The sequence below is a fragment of the Anopheles gambiae genome, chromosome 2 (genome assembly GCF_943734735.2).
Source record: "Anopheles gambiae chromosome 2, idAnoGambNW_F1_1, whole genome shotgun sequence".
NCBI lineage: Eukaryota > Metazoa > Arthropoda > Insecta > Diptera > Culicidae > Anopheles > Anopheles gambiae.
The window spans coordinates 36,200,090-36,214,107 of NC_064601.1; the positions used below are offsets into that span (position 1 = coordinate 36,200,090).

Sequence of the window (14,018 nt, forward strand, 5' to 3'; positions counted from 1 at the left end):
TGACTTGCTCCTTTGACCGTGACTCGGGAGTTTGCCCGAGACGGCTCAACTTTGACAGCGAGTCCGCACCTTTTCACCTCTCCGCGTCGGTGTTTCGCCTTTCTGTTACGCTTTATCAGACACTTTCTTTAAACAATTCTGCTTTCGACCGGTAAGCAACAAGCTTCGTGGCCGTTGTTTACCATTTTTATCATTTTCATATCGATTTCTGAACCGACTGCCATCTGCCTACACGACAACACGCTCTACGCACGCACACAGGTGTTGTTATCTTCGGAAAACCGTTGATGATGAATTTATGACCAAATTAATTAACTCCGAGCTAATGACTGTGATTCCGCAGCTGTCGGTCGGGGTAGGTTGAGATGTTGCCTGCCTGCCGGACTGTCGTGCTGGCCACCGGTGCGATATTATTGAGAGTGACATAAGTCGCTGAACTAGGCAGCTGGGCTAGTTAATTGGGATTTATGTGACAACTGTGCGTGCGTGCATGTTTCTCCCGCACTACCATGCCATTCCAAGTACACCAAATGGACAAAGGAAATTGTGCGCTGGCGTATCGGTTCCTTTGGTTCAGTAGTTATCCCAGCCTGTAATGCGTTGGTTGGAGTTTGGCGAATTGAAATGCTTCTCAGAATATGTATACAAATGCCTTGCAACTCGACACAAAAACACGACAATTATATAAAAAGCTTAATTATCTATGCGCGATAAAAAAGATATCCATACAATCAACAACTCAGTAGAATCATCTGCGTTTCAGTGCAGTGAGAAACGATACTCGAGCAAACAGAAGAAACCAAAATACTCATCGTATACAAAACAATTGTGTGTTTGTTTTCTGTGGCTTCATTCATCTGCCTGTAGGGCATTCACTAGCAAACTTGAAGTCACACAAAAACACATCCCACACACATCGCACAATGTCCCATCAGGGCTGCTGTTAAGGATGTCGGTGTCGTTGAAACGATTTGCTATTCTGACGTCGTGAGCCGTAATTTATGAGGTGGAAATGTGATTTAGCCATTCCGTCCCGTGGTATGCTAGCCCGACGCACTAGCACCAAAGCTGGGTGAGTTTTTGTGTGTGTGTGTGTGTGTGTGTGTGTGTGTGTGTGTGTGCGTTTCATTTCACGATGCCGGTACTCAACGTGCAGCGAACGTTTTTCTGGGTGTTTTGATTTCCCGAAAGGATACTTTCACCGTAGAATGTGCGCCGTACAACAGTGCGCTGCATTAAAATGCATGACCTGACTTGCATTGTCTCACCCGTCTCTCATTGTAGGACATTGAGTAGGTGTGGAAGCAAGAAAACACACAAAAAAAAAAACACTCACACGAAATCACATCTACTAAAGTCAGACCCATAAAGCACAGATACGCATATTAAGAGTGGGAAAATATTTCTTCTACCACTAGGTAAAACTAGCATCTTGTTCAACGTTTACATTGTGTGAGATTTTTCCCTTGGATGATCTAAATGCATTTCCCAACAGGTTGTACTGATAGTGAGACTATAGCTATTTTCTCCAAAATGGCAATTTTGTGATAACTCTTCCAAAACACCTACACCTTTACGTTTCATCGTACATCAGCAGGATCGAATACGTCGTTTACCATTCCCCGTAAAGCCTGTTTTGATTGTGGTATTGGCATCAAGATTGAACCAAAGTCAACATTACAGCTTTTTGTCAGGTACTACTGACAACATCAAAGCCCGTGTGAGATGTGTGCTTGTGTCATGCGGCAATGGCCGTGGGCGTTACCAAACATCACCTGTACGATACAGCTGCTTTCTTTCTGGCTCCCTTGGCTCAAGAAATTCCTTTCGAACTAATTGATTTTTGGTTGCGTTTCATTTGCAAATGCCTCTCAGCTTCGTAGAAAATGGCAACGATAGGTTGTGATTGCTGCCGGGGACCGTTGGGAGGACGGCGTTGCCATCGGGAAAGGATTGTTGGTTGGGTTGGTTCACATTGTTTTTGCCACTATCCCTTGCCCAAGTCAATGTAGCGTTAATTTGGGACTCGGAATTAATTGGAAACGTGGAGGAAGTTTAATCTTCACTTTCAATTCAAGACTCACCACATCGGCACGTGCTTGCGTGCTATTGAAGATGGGGCGTACCGTCTTGCGGGGTGCGCCGTCTACATTCGATTTAGCGTTCTTGTTTACCATGTTCACTGACCCGTTCCTAATCGTCCGCAAACCCTTGGCAGCCGTTTAACAATTGTCATTAGGACGTATCACATCCACCGACGAAGCTTGTTTTTGCAATTCGGCACCGCTTTTCAAACATCACTATAACGCTTTGGAATGTGCTTTCTATCATCTAACAGTTGCTGCCGATGAAACCCGCCGGCTATTTCACCATTCGACAACAACATCTGTTTCGTTCAGTTTCCCAGTACACTGAACGCTAAAAAGGCACCTCGTCGGCTGGGAGCAAAGTGGACAGAAAAGTGCCTGTTTGGCAAATTTCATTTTCGGAATTTTGTGTCCCTCACGCTGGTTCTAGTTTCACTCTCCATCACGTAACGAATCTCTACATGGAAGCCGTTGCCAGCGATAATAAAGGCACACTCTGTAACTGGGCCGTAACAAACAATCCAACATTCGGTGGCGGTGGTGGTGGTGTTGCGGCCCGAAGCGAGCGGATGCCGTGCGCATTTCATGTTACAATTTAAATGGATTCCTTTGATATGTTTGTTCCCACAAGCAACCCCGAATTGAATTCAAGTGACCAATAGCTGGAGCTAAATCGGTGAGACCATGTGTAGGCTGTAGGAGTGGTCTGTTGGGTAGTTTCCCCCATAGCTCCTCAAATCGACGTGTATAGAGAGTTACCTTTGGGGGTGATTTTTGCTTCAGCAAGCATTTTCAGTGAAATCTTTCATGAAAACATTATGGTTGATTTGGTGCTGTGTGTTTGTGAGGCAAGTAGAAATTAGTATTGGTCACCACAACTTAACAGAGCAACAGTTTTCTGCTGTAACGTGCATTATATTGACCGGCATGTTTAGCACGACATGTGGTGAATCACGTCACACTGATTGATTTCACATTTAATAAAGGCCGTAGAGTGGATTTGAAATTAATGGTAGATTTGGGGAAAAAATATTTTCTGTTTACGCTGTTTATATCATAAAAGTTTTGGCTTTGTCTGGGTTTATCAGGACTACCTGTTAATTTTATTTCAAATTGTATTTATTTTTTTATGAAATTAAACTACTGAATATTATAACACTTAATCACGCTGCCTTAGTGACCAACTATCCACAAAATCTAACTATAAGGTCAGCTGTATCGTTTCAAACTAACAGTTTTTTTTTATTTTATTGAAGACTGTCAAGGTGAATAGAATTCATCAAATAATGATCACATTTTTATAACAATTATACTTCCTTATAACTTAATTACACCGTTTTCGAGCCCACATAAACAATGTTAAGCTGCTATTGAACATTGCTCAAGTATAGCTAAACATATGCCGTCTAACTGAAATACTGATGCTTTTCTGAACTTTGTTCAATTGTAACTAAACAGGTGATACCCCTAACTAAATCCGTTTTCTGTATTGAGTTTAGACTTTTGTTTGTGGCTACATTTGCAAAAATAGTTTGAATTTATTTGTCAGTAATTTATCCCGGTAATATCAAAAGTAATAATTGACTTTTAACGTAGTACAAAATCCATTAAAATAAGTTTAAAAAATAATTGCAACAAAATTATTATCGAAGAAACGATCCCGGATAATAAAAACGAACGTTAACAAATGTTTAGTTGCGATTGAACAATGTTCAGAAAGTTTTTCAGTTTGACGTCAAATGTTTACATATAGTTGTTCAAAAGCAGCTCAACATAGTTTATTTGGGCTCGAAGTGGTGCTTACGGTGTAAGTATTGCGTATAGGAGACTCGGTCCATACGGGAATTGAACGCATGACATGTATTCTGTTTGATTGTTTGGGCCACGGTACTAGTTATGGCAAACAACGATAGATAGACATTTCAATTGCCGTTACAATCATGAACACTTATGATTTTCAATTTTCATGTTCAGGCATACATATTATTTGCAGAAATATTTGAAGTTGAACAAACTAAAAAACGTTTCTTTTTAATAAGGTTAGGTTGTTTAACAGAGTATACCAATGTGCAAACCATAATAAATACGAAATGTAATAATAAAGTTTCAAATGCCCTTCGAGTCTGACCAAACTCTGAAATGAAATCATCTATCCAGTTTGAATACAGATATGGTTGCTACTCCACAAACAGTTTCGGGGGCAGTAAAATAAACTTACTGCCGTCAAGTGTAATAATGCTACAGCAAAACGGAAGCGAAACAGTGAAGCAGATAAAACACACTTGAAAACAATCGTATCAGCTTTAATAACTATGATGAAAAAATTTTTTTTTTCATTCAATACGGGCATGATTTTACCACGGACGGTGTAGCAATCGATATTGAGGAAGTTGTGTCACTTATATCTTATAAAGGCAATTGCAGTCTGGATTAAAGTTTGCAATACTAAATTAATTGAAAAGGAAGTGTATTAAAAAAGTCTTGGTAAAATTGAGCAACAAGTACATATTACTTGGTAAATAAAACCGAAACCCTCACTTGCACACCGAATAGTTGATGGTTAAGAAACTTTTCAATCGACGATTGAAACAAGCTACAAAGAAGTAAAAAGAAGCTAAGCAAATGCTCTGAAAGGGCATGCTGTAAACGTGACATGAAACAACAACCCACTAAATGAAAAGTTTTATGTATCCATTGCTGGGTGGGTTTGGAATCTATCTTTTTTTTAAACAGTCCTTCCATCGCCACCGACCGTTGGCAAGTTGCAAGAAACCACTTTAATTTAAGCTTCAACTAGCGTTTTACTATCGCATCGTTCCGTGGCAGTCAAACCACTCTCTATCTTTCTCTCTCTCTGTTGGCTGATGTAATAATGCTTGTGTTCATTCCTGTTTTTTTTGTTCAGTGCCTATCCGAGAATCACCCTAAACATTAACTAAACAACACCGGCCACTAACAGCCATCCTCCTCCTACCTGGTTTTACTTCCGTTCGACGAACACACCTTCACTGTCGGACCCGCTCTGTCGTTACAGTGGTTTCTTCGATCTTGCACAACTCGACTCCGAAGACATGCGTCTTTTGCTTGAGCTCAGTGGCAACAAACTCCATACAACGACGCAACTACGCGAGCCTCCCCCCCCCCAAACCCAATAAACCCGAAGTGAACAGCTTTAAGGGTTAAGTGCGCTTTTAAAGCTTTATTAGCCTGTTTTTGCCACTAAAAGCATTTGCGATTGCCCGAGCGAACGGTAGTGAGCGCGTTGCCAGCCCAAGCGGATATACAAGTAGTTCAGGAAAGTCCGGCACTGCTTCCCGTCCCGGCACTCGGATGTGTATGTGTGTTTGTGTGTCCGCACGGAATCACACCGACGATGATGATAGCGCTTTCGATGGCGTGAAAAACTTTATCCCTCTTATACTCCCCCACTGTGCTTCGCTCTGTTTGCAAGATGTCTTGCGTGGGTCATTCCGCTATTGTTTGCAGTTTTCGCACTTACCGGAACCAGAAACCGGCGCACTTCCGCCAGGGCATACGCGATACGAGCGTGCGCTTCCGCTGGTGCGGTGTAGGTTGAGATTTCCACGTGCAGATCCTCGGACAGATGGGCGTACCGGGGATCACCGCTGAGCCGCAGCTCCTCTTCCTTGTGTGTGTGTGTGATTGTGTGTGGTGGTGGAGGAATGAAACGGTTTGAGCCGAGGGCGAAGAGTTAATAATCGATACACAGTATGCTTTTGCCCGTCCGATGACACACCGGACCGGGGACTGGCTTTGGTGGTCACACGATTGGACGTGCGGACGTGTTTTCTTACCTTCTTTCGGTCGCGCATCGATCCCTTGCCCAGGACAGCCATTTTGCACATCGTTTCTTCCTGCAGTCGTTTGAGCGAGTTTCCCTTCGGGCCGAGCAGTTTGCCGACAAAGTTGAACTGTGGAAAGATGAATGTGTGTGTGTTTGTGGAGAAGCCACGTCAGCAAATACTGTCCATATTACATTGGAAAAATTCGAAAGTCATGCAACGCAGCGTTACAATCGGTATAAATGGGACTCTATTTTACTTTGAAAGATTGATCATAAAGTTAATCAAATTACTAAAATCTTGGTTTTAGTCTCAAATATTAGTCTAATAAATTCCATAAAAAATAAATAAATGTAAATTGAATAATTTTTCTGTTTATGTTTCTTATACCTTTGGATGATCTCGAACCGGGACTTGTACTCGCACTGCTATTTTGATGGGTCTGTCTCGCGTTATATCTAGCATTTTCTTTTTCTCGTGCACTACCGTGGGAGAACCTGCCGAAAGATGAGAAAAAAACGTGAAACAAATGATTATTAAATTGCTGCTCAAAATTCAGGACTTTTAAAATAAATAGAAAAATTATTCGATCTTTCCGATTCGGTTCGACCCTTATCAGCACCAACGCAGCAACCGAAAACAACAACCGAAACCGGCTTTGGCCGATTTGTTTTTGCTGTGCCCACCATAAACCCTTATTGATTGTTTCTTTACGCGATGGATTTCCGATGTAACTGTTCCGGCGACCGGCCCGCGCTTCCCTTTTTGGCATGCTTCATTAGGCAATGGTTCCGTGCGCACTCAAAGTCGTTATCCTTTTACGTGCTCGGGCCACCGCTCTGCTTGAGCGGCCGTGGGTTGCCCCATCCGCCCCGTTCCGTCCCCATCATTCCGCCACCCGATAATGGATGCAGGAGGATAATTTTCACATCCTTTCTGATTAGAATACCCTGTCCCTGTGCGCGCTGCTTGACCGACCGACAAGCAAAGTGGCAGCGCGGACGAATGAGTTGCAAGCGAACGGAACGCGTTCGGTGGAAAAGCCTACTGCCACTGATTGATATTCATCACTTCACTTTTAACGGGATAATGCTGTGGGGCGATATAGGCCTGGGAAGGCTTTTCTTTTCTCTTGCACCGTGTCTATCGCAGCATGGCATCGTGCCCGCCTCATAACGAGGACGGTGAAAAATAGTCATCGTTAATTTACGTAACGTGAATGGAAAGTAAATGCGTAAAAGGTACGCGTAAGGGCTGGGCACGCATAAGCCACGGAGAAAACGAATCACCACCAGCCGAATGCTTCATCATTTAGATTTGGTCTGTTGAAATGACTGCAAATGATGCTGTTTGCAGGAGTGAAGGGGGGGGGGGGGAAGCGCAAAAGAAAAACTGTATCAATAAATTCAAATAACATCTTTCTTGTCCGAAATCATCACCAGCAACCATGCGTCTCCATTTTCGAACGCTTTCAAAAGGAAGTAAGTTTTTTATTTTTCGTTTTTCCCAGTCTGTGGTTTGTTTTCGACATTGTCTTAACGATGCGTGGCTGATATGGTTGTGGGGGATGGTTTTGAAGGCTTCAGGAATCTCGTCACAAACTGAGCCGGCGTACCTCTGCCACGTGCCCGTGTGTTCAGGCAAAAACGAGCTTTTTGTTTCTTCTTTCAATTTCCACCGACCAACAAAAGAGATAAGCCCTCGGAAAGCCCGGTTGGAGCAGAGGCAAGACGTGTTTTTGCATTCTCACTCGCAAAAATGATGTCGTACACAGGTTGAATGTTGAGCCGCAAGACTTTTAAATTTCGTTTTACCCTACAGCGAAATGTCACTGAAGGATCATGGCGATGAATGTATGGTTGAAATTCATCTTGTACACACAACCAGCGCAGCCTTCACACACAGCACAGCACGGCAAGCGTTTTACGCGGAAAAAAGCCATTCCTACAGCATCATCTGCTTCTGACAGTTTGTGTTGTGGTAAGCAGCTAGATAAGAAGGTTCATTTTCTTTTGCCTCTTTTGCCTTTCCTTCCCTCGCAGAGCTGGTGTGTAGGCCAAACCAGCACGCACATCGTACGGTTGCAGTTTAAGAAAGATGCAAACCTGCTCTTTCGAAGCAGCAAAGACCATTTAATGTACTGGAAAACGTGTGACTGCGATTGAATCGAAAAGCAAACCTCTCCAGTGACTCTTCAACTGTGGACACGGTTATGTACCGGCGTGTTCTATTTCCGCACAAGTCTTTCCTGGAACGAAATGATATACTTCTGCTTGAGCACGGTACAACTTGGCTATATCCGGCGGATATCACCTTCGCTTCACTATTGCGCACTACTTCTTTCCTTTCGCCTGGCTTCACCGGACCTCAGAAACGGCTAGCCAGTACCACCGGCTTTCCGGTAAATGCATACTTTATCGGGGAAAATTTTCGTGCGGTTGAATATTGATTTGCAAAAGCCGGCGCAAGCCCTGCTCAACTGTTCTGCCGTCAAAAGTTCTCGGTGCGTAAACGAAGCCCCCGTAGGTAGGTTTGGTGATAAGTCAACTCGAGAGCCCGTACGCAGCACCGCAAAACCGCAGCATCCATGCAGGATGTACCGTATACACGTGAATATATACACCTGCAAAATTTACGAGTACCGCCACCACCACCGACGGATAAGGCAGACGTCGCGGTCGTTTTCCGAAACACACGTGTGCAGAAATTCAACGTACACCGGTGGAAAAGCGGTATCTCGCAGGCTCCCGGGGGAAGAAGCCCATCGGAGATTTATACATCGGTAAAATCAAACAAATTGTTCACACATACATACATCAGGTACGCGGGTACGCAAACGTGACGCTCGGTTTCCTCCGCGTTCTGCTCTCGATGGAACGTGCGCCACTTTCCGTTATGAGCTACACGAAAGAAAGTGTGACACCAGTTGAGAGCGGAGGGACGTGCAATGCTGAGCGTGCGATAGCGGAATCAATCGTCGCGTTCGCGGCGTGTAAGGACAACGTGACAGTACCTTCGACAGTGGCAGAGTGTTAAAGTGTGCTAAGATAACATTAAAAGTAAGTTATCTTACAGCGCCCGTTGGTGTGGCGTCATGCTAATGTGCCTGCGGTCGGTACGGAGATTGCTTGCAATCAGGTAGAACATGCATGCCGGAGGAAGCTTCGGCAAATTTGTTGACTTGATGCCGTAAGACCCATTATCGGGGCGGTGTATCTATCAATTGAGCATACTGTTTTGTTCACTTATGAGTTGGGAAACGCCTGAACAGCATGGTATTCATAATTATGCTTCCCGGCAGTGTTCATGTAGAGGGGATCAATCAACATACATCAAACGTGCGAATTTCGCTTTCCCCCTCCTGTATAGCACACTGTGCGACGGATAACGTGTGTGGACGTCGAGAAGTGGGTGAGTTGAAATTTAATTTCCGGACTTTTGACACGCGGAAGTAAACGTGCTTAACCTTTAGTGCAAAAATTCAATTTCTAAGCTGCATTGGGTGAATTTCAATACGAAATGCAATGAACGTAAACGTGTTGCTTTTTTGTAACAGGATATTTAACAGCGCTGGAAAGGATGTATAAATATCTGGAAAATGGAATATGTAAATTCGTTCTTTGAAACTGTTGTTTTTCGTTTTAGAAGAATGTTTTTTTGTTTTGTTTTGTTCCATCATAGAGTTGATGGGTTCAACATGTCGTTTGGAATACAAATGCATGCTCTATCCCATCAACAGTGATGCAATGTTGTATTGAACATTGAAGTACAAAAAACGTATAGAAAAAATAAATTTATTTTGAAAGTCATTGTTTAAAAAAACATTTATTTTATGTTCAAAGGACAGAAAAAAAGAATCCACAATGAAGTTGATATCTATATCGATACGAAGAAGAGTTTTGTTTTTGCAATGGTAACCTCACAAAGTCAAATCTAACCTTAAAAAATCAAATATCGTGCATTGATACCCTTCAAAATAGCAAAATGTCACTGGCACTGCCAAGTGGACAACGATTGTGAAATAAAATACGATTCAACGTCCAACGTTGCTTTGACAATCTAAGGGGGAAACATTCAATACTGAAAAATATCATACAAAAAACGAACCAATCGATCGATGGGCATGGATGGATGTTTATGCTGCTTTTGTTTTCAGTTCGGAGTTTTTTTGTGGTTGCTGTTGCCGTCGTTTTGCCATTTTAAACACAAATCCTCCAGCCAGGCTTTGGGATTTTGTTTCCTTAGGCTGTGTAAACGTACGCGCAGCTCTTCACTTTGCACGCTGCAGAGCGCTTTGTTTTCGCTTCGATCGTTGGTTGCCCGCCTGTTGGGAAGGTTTTCCATTCGAATGAATAAATTTTGCACAACACAATCAATGGGCATCTATTTCTGTGGTTCGTCTCGTTGCTCGATGGGCGGAAAAGCTTCGAACGAAATTTACATATCCTTCGAGCAACTGCACCGTTTATACAATAATAAACGATATTGTTATTGTTCCGTGATAGCGTCACTATGCGTCGCATATGTTGGACGTAAGGTGTGCTTTAAAGTTACCGAATTTGAGGATAAATACATTTCTGCCTTACCTTTGCCTTAAAGTCGACCGATCGAAAAGATAAGACAACGGGGCAATAAAATCAATACCCCTAGGCGGTACAAAACAAAAGCCAACCGTTTGCTGCACATTTGCTCGTATCAATTTGTGTTTTTGAAGCAGGGTTTGCATCATTTTTCACTGGCCCTGCTTGCCTGGCCATGCCCTGGCTTAGAGTCGCACATCCAGCTCACCGGGTCGGCTGGATGTAATAGACTTCCGCACAAATCTTTTCGAAAGGTCCAGCCATACCTATCAGCTATGCTGATGCTGGCCGATTCGATATGCTGCAGCATCGCTTACGCCCGCACCCTGGGATAAGGATCAAGATTGAGCGGAAGATGAGGACGAAAGGTTGGGCTCGATCGAAACAGAAATCGGTCCTTGGAAAGTGAAAAAAAACAACAACAACACGACTCAGACTAAATATAAGAGGCCGTGTAGCATGATATGGGAATGATGGCGGGAGGCGGTTCTTGCAAAGGAATCCTGTTATTGGATTAATCAAGGGTGGTTATCTTTCGTCCTTCCGGAGGTAGATTGCAAGAGAAGGAGAAACACTCGAGGACGGCGAAAGAGGAGCGACAACGCACTGGAAAAGATCCAACAACTTTCCCTGCTTCGGTAAACTTTATAAACCTCCTGGGCGCAGTACCATCGGCGTACGGCGATGAGGGTCTTCGGTTGGGATGCCCCTCGGGCTGCCCAAGTATGGATATTCTGTCCATTAAATCCTCCACGTCCACGGGAGGTTGCTTGTGATTTTGCTTCCCTGCCTGCCTGCCTGCCTGCGATATGCACGATATGCTTCTTCACACTGTTTCTGCGTTTCGCTCGCTCCAGTCCGCTGCCGCCGCTTCATTTCGATGATCCGCTTTCGCAAAATAACTTCCGGAGTAAACTGGTCGGCCATAAAAATACTTCTTTTATTGGCTTCAAATTGATCCCAAAACCGAGCCCTTGAAGTCGGATCTCGTCTAAGGACGTGCGTGTATTGGTGAGTGTGTGTGTGTGAGCTTTGGCAGGGTCCATATTTTTATCGCTTTCGCATCTCGCCACAAGCGCTGCTGGTGAGCTGAGGTGTGTCCGTGATGGGCGGACACCATTCATCTTACCGCCGGGTTTTACGATTACACGAGTGATGATGGATCCGATTGGAATAATTCATCTTCCGGTCAGGCCCATAAACATCATCGTTATCATGAGGTAGGCGATAAGTTTTATTGCGCTATGCTAAAACCGTTTCCCCCAAGAACAACGAAAAATTGTAGTAATTACATGTCATCATGTTATTTCCAGTGTGTTTTGTGGCAGGGCGTACGGTAGGGAATGAAGCTAAGCTAGTTGACTTGTGTCGGAACATTAGTTATGATTCACAATCGAAACCCTCGTTCGAAGAGCGTATGGAGCCATAAGCATTAAATTTCGATTGGAATTGATTTTTAGCTTCGGGGCAGTTTCGAGGTTCACTTTTACTGCTGTTGCTAATAATACTTCCAGCTAATAGTCACCATGTGGGATGGAGCTAAGCCAGCGCATGAAGTTGGTAGAGAATAGTATAATGATAAGCTCTTATCCCAAGGCTCTCTGCAACGCATGACAATGGTGCTGCACAACGGTTGGTTCGACCCGTGTTAACTAGAAGGCACAATATCAATCACAATCCTCGCCGGAGGGCAATAACATAATTAAACCGTTCGTTTCCTCCCTTGTGCGGTGTGCGTATAGCGTAGCCATTTAATTATGATTTTCGCATGATTGAAGATACCGAAAGCTAATTCGTTGGTTTCAGTCTCATTCGCCGAAACGTACTTTGGTGGGTTATTAACTTTGCTAACAAAAACAAACGTCATTCTACCGAAAATACTCCACTTGCGGCAGCATACTCCGTCTCCAGGAAGCCCTTTTGGCACATTTGTTTGAAAATTAAGCTAAAAAAACGCATCCGTGCAATTTTGCACAAACAAATCACCTTTCATTTAGAAAAGATAATTTAGGCTAAGTAGTAGGGCGGCGCTTCGGCACACCTGATTCTCTTGAAATTATTTCCTACCCGCACGGGTCCTGCCTAAGCTCATCAACCGCTTGCCGCGTTTGTGCTACACCCATTTTCCGGAATGCAGAAATTGCACTCTGCCCTGTACGTACAACAGCTAGCAAGCCAGCAGGAAATGCACTCACTGTATGAAGCTCTCGTAATTTGCAACTTTACCTAAGCACAATGTCGAACCTTTCGGGGCGACACCTGGTACCAGTGCTTCGGTTTCAAGTGCACGCGAACAAGAACCCTAACCGCCTAGGTGCCAGGTAGACGTGCATCACTTTGTCCCACGGGTCTAGTGTGAACGGATTGTTACGATGCTCGCTTTCGCATTTGCCCCCAAAACGGCGGCAGCACTGCCAAGCACTCCAGGCTTTGGTGCTGGTGCAGGCAAATGTGTGCTCCCCGCAGCATGTGAGGGTTTGTGCTACATTTTGAATGAGCTCCAAATTGGAGTGTCACCGGGCAGCGAGCATTCTCTTTCTCTCTCTCTTTCTCTCCCTGCGCTGCACGCCAGGTGGTGCTGTGCAACGACATGTGCATTAACTTCTCCTGGACCATCCGTTTTTCGGTGCGGCAAGATGGCTTCATTACGGTACGGCTCCGGTGTAAGCAAATACCGTTCAGCCAACGTCCATTGTTTGCTTTCCTGACGTCGCAAAGGTGCAAGGTGCAAAGAAGCACAAATGCAGTCCAGAAGACAAATTTGCACCGTTGGTTCACTCATTATGTTACTGTTGTAGGCGTCGATTCTTTGAAGCTGTTATAAGGAACAGTGCCAAGCCTTTCGCCCATTTTCTCGGTGAATCGTCATGCAAACTGTCTAAAGTTCCTGGAGCGCAAATGAGAACCCTTTTGCTTTATGTCTTAGCTGCACTGGAAGGTGTAGTATGCGGAGCAAGCATTTACTTTGTGCCATTTTACTTACCGGAACTGCTGCTGTTACTGTTTCGACTCGATCGGTCGTCGTGAAGTCCCATGCTGGTTTTCATCATGTTATCCATCACACTCGCTATTTCCATACTAAACTGACACACCCTTACACCCCCACACACACATTCACTAACACATACACACTCTAGCTCATGCACTTCACTGCAGTTGAGGGAATTAGCTTTCAAAGAACAGAACTATCGTATCTTTCTTCAACTATTTTGCACCAAGTTTTAATCATATAATATTACTTAATCAATATTGTCACTGCTATAATATTCGTATTGTATAAGATTAAACAACTAAAGTATATAACTAATGAAGAAAATATGGTTCAACTAAAGCAATATATGTAAAAAAATTAATTTGTAAAGAAATCAATTACTACTCTTTATTTAACTTATTTTCCCATGCTCTAAGCAGATGTGTTTGATAGAAACGACAGGTTTAATGCAATATATTTCAAGATAGAATGCTAGCACAGATGACACAGTCTAATTCTTTTCTGAAAATAGAAGAAAAAAGGGAATAATATATTTTAGTTTTGGTTTTATCTGGTA

General features: G+C 43.6%; 1 protein-coding gene across 4 annotated transcripts in view; it reads right to left on the minus strand.

The window, feature by feature from the left end:
• Nucleotides 1-14,018, minus strand: part of LOC4577011 (KH domain-containing, RNA-binding, signal transduction-associated protein 2) — a 42,751-nt gene that overhangs the window by 14,607 nt on the left and 14,126 nt on the right. For all 4 annotated transcript variants that reach the window (XM_061645195.1, XM_061645196.1, XM_061645198.1 and 1 more), the window contains exons 2-5: nt 13,454-13,760; nt 6,281-6,387; nt 5,903-6,019; nt 5,587-5,733 (exon numbers count right to left, since the gene is read on the minus strand). In XM_061645195.1, coding sequence (XP_061501179.1) covers nt 5,587-5,733; nt 5,903-6,019; nt 6,281-6,387; nt 13,454-13,547 — 465 coding nt within the window. In that variant the 5' untranslated portion in view covers nt 13,548-13,760. The remainder of the gene's footprint in view (nt 1-5,586; nt 5,734-5,902; nt 6,020-6,280; nt 6,388-13,453; nt 13,761-14,018) is intronic.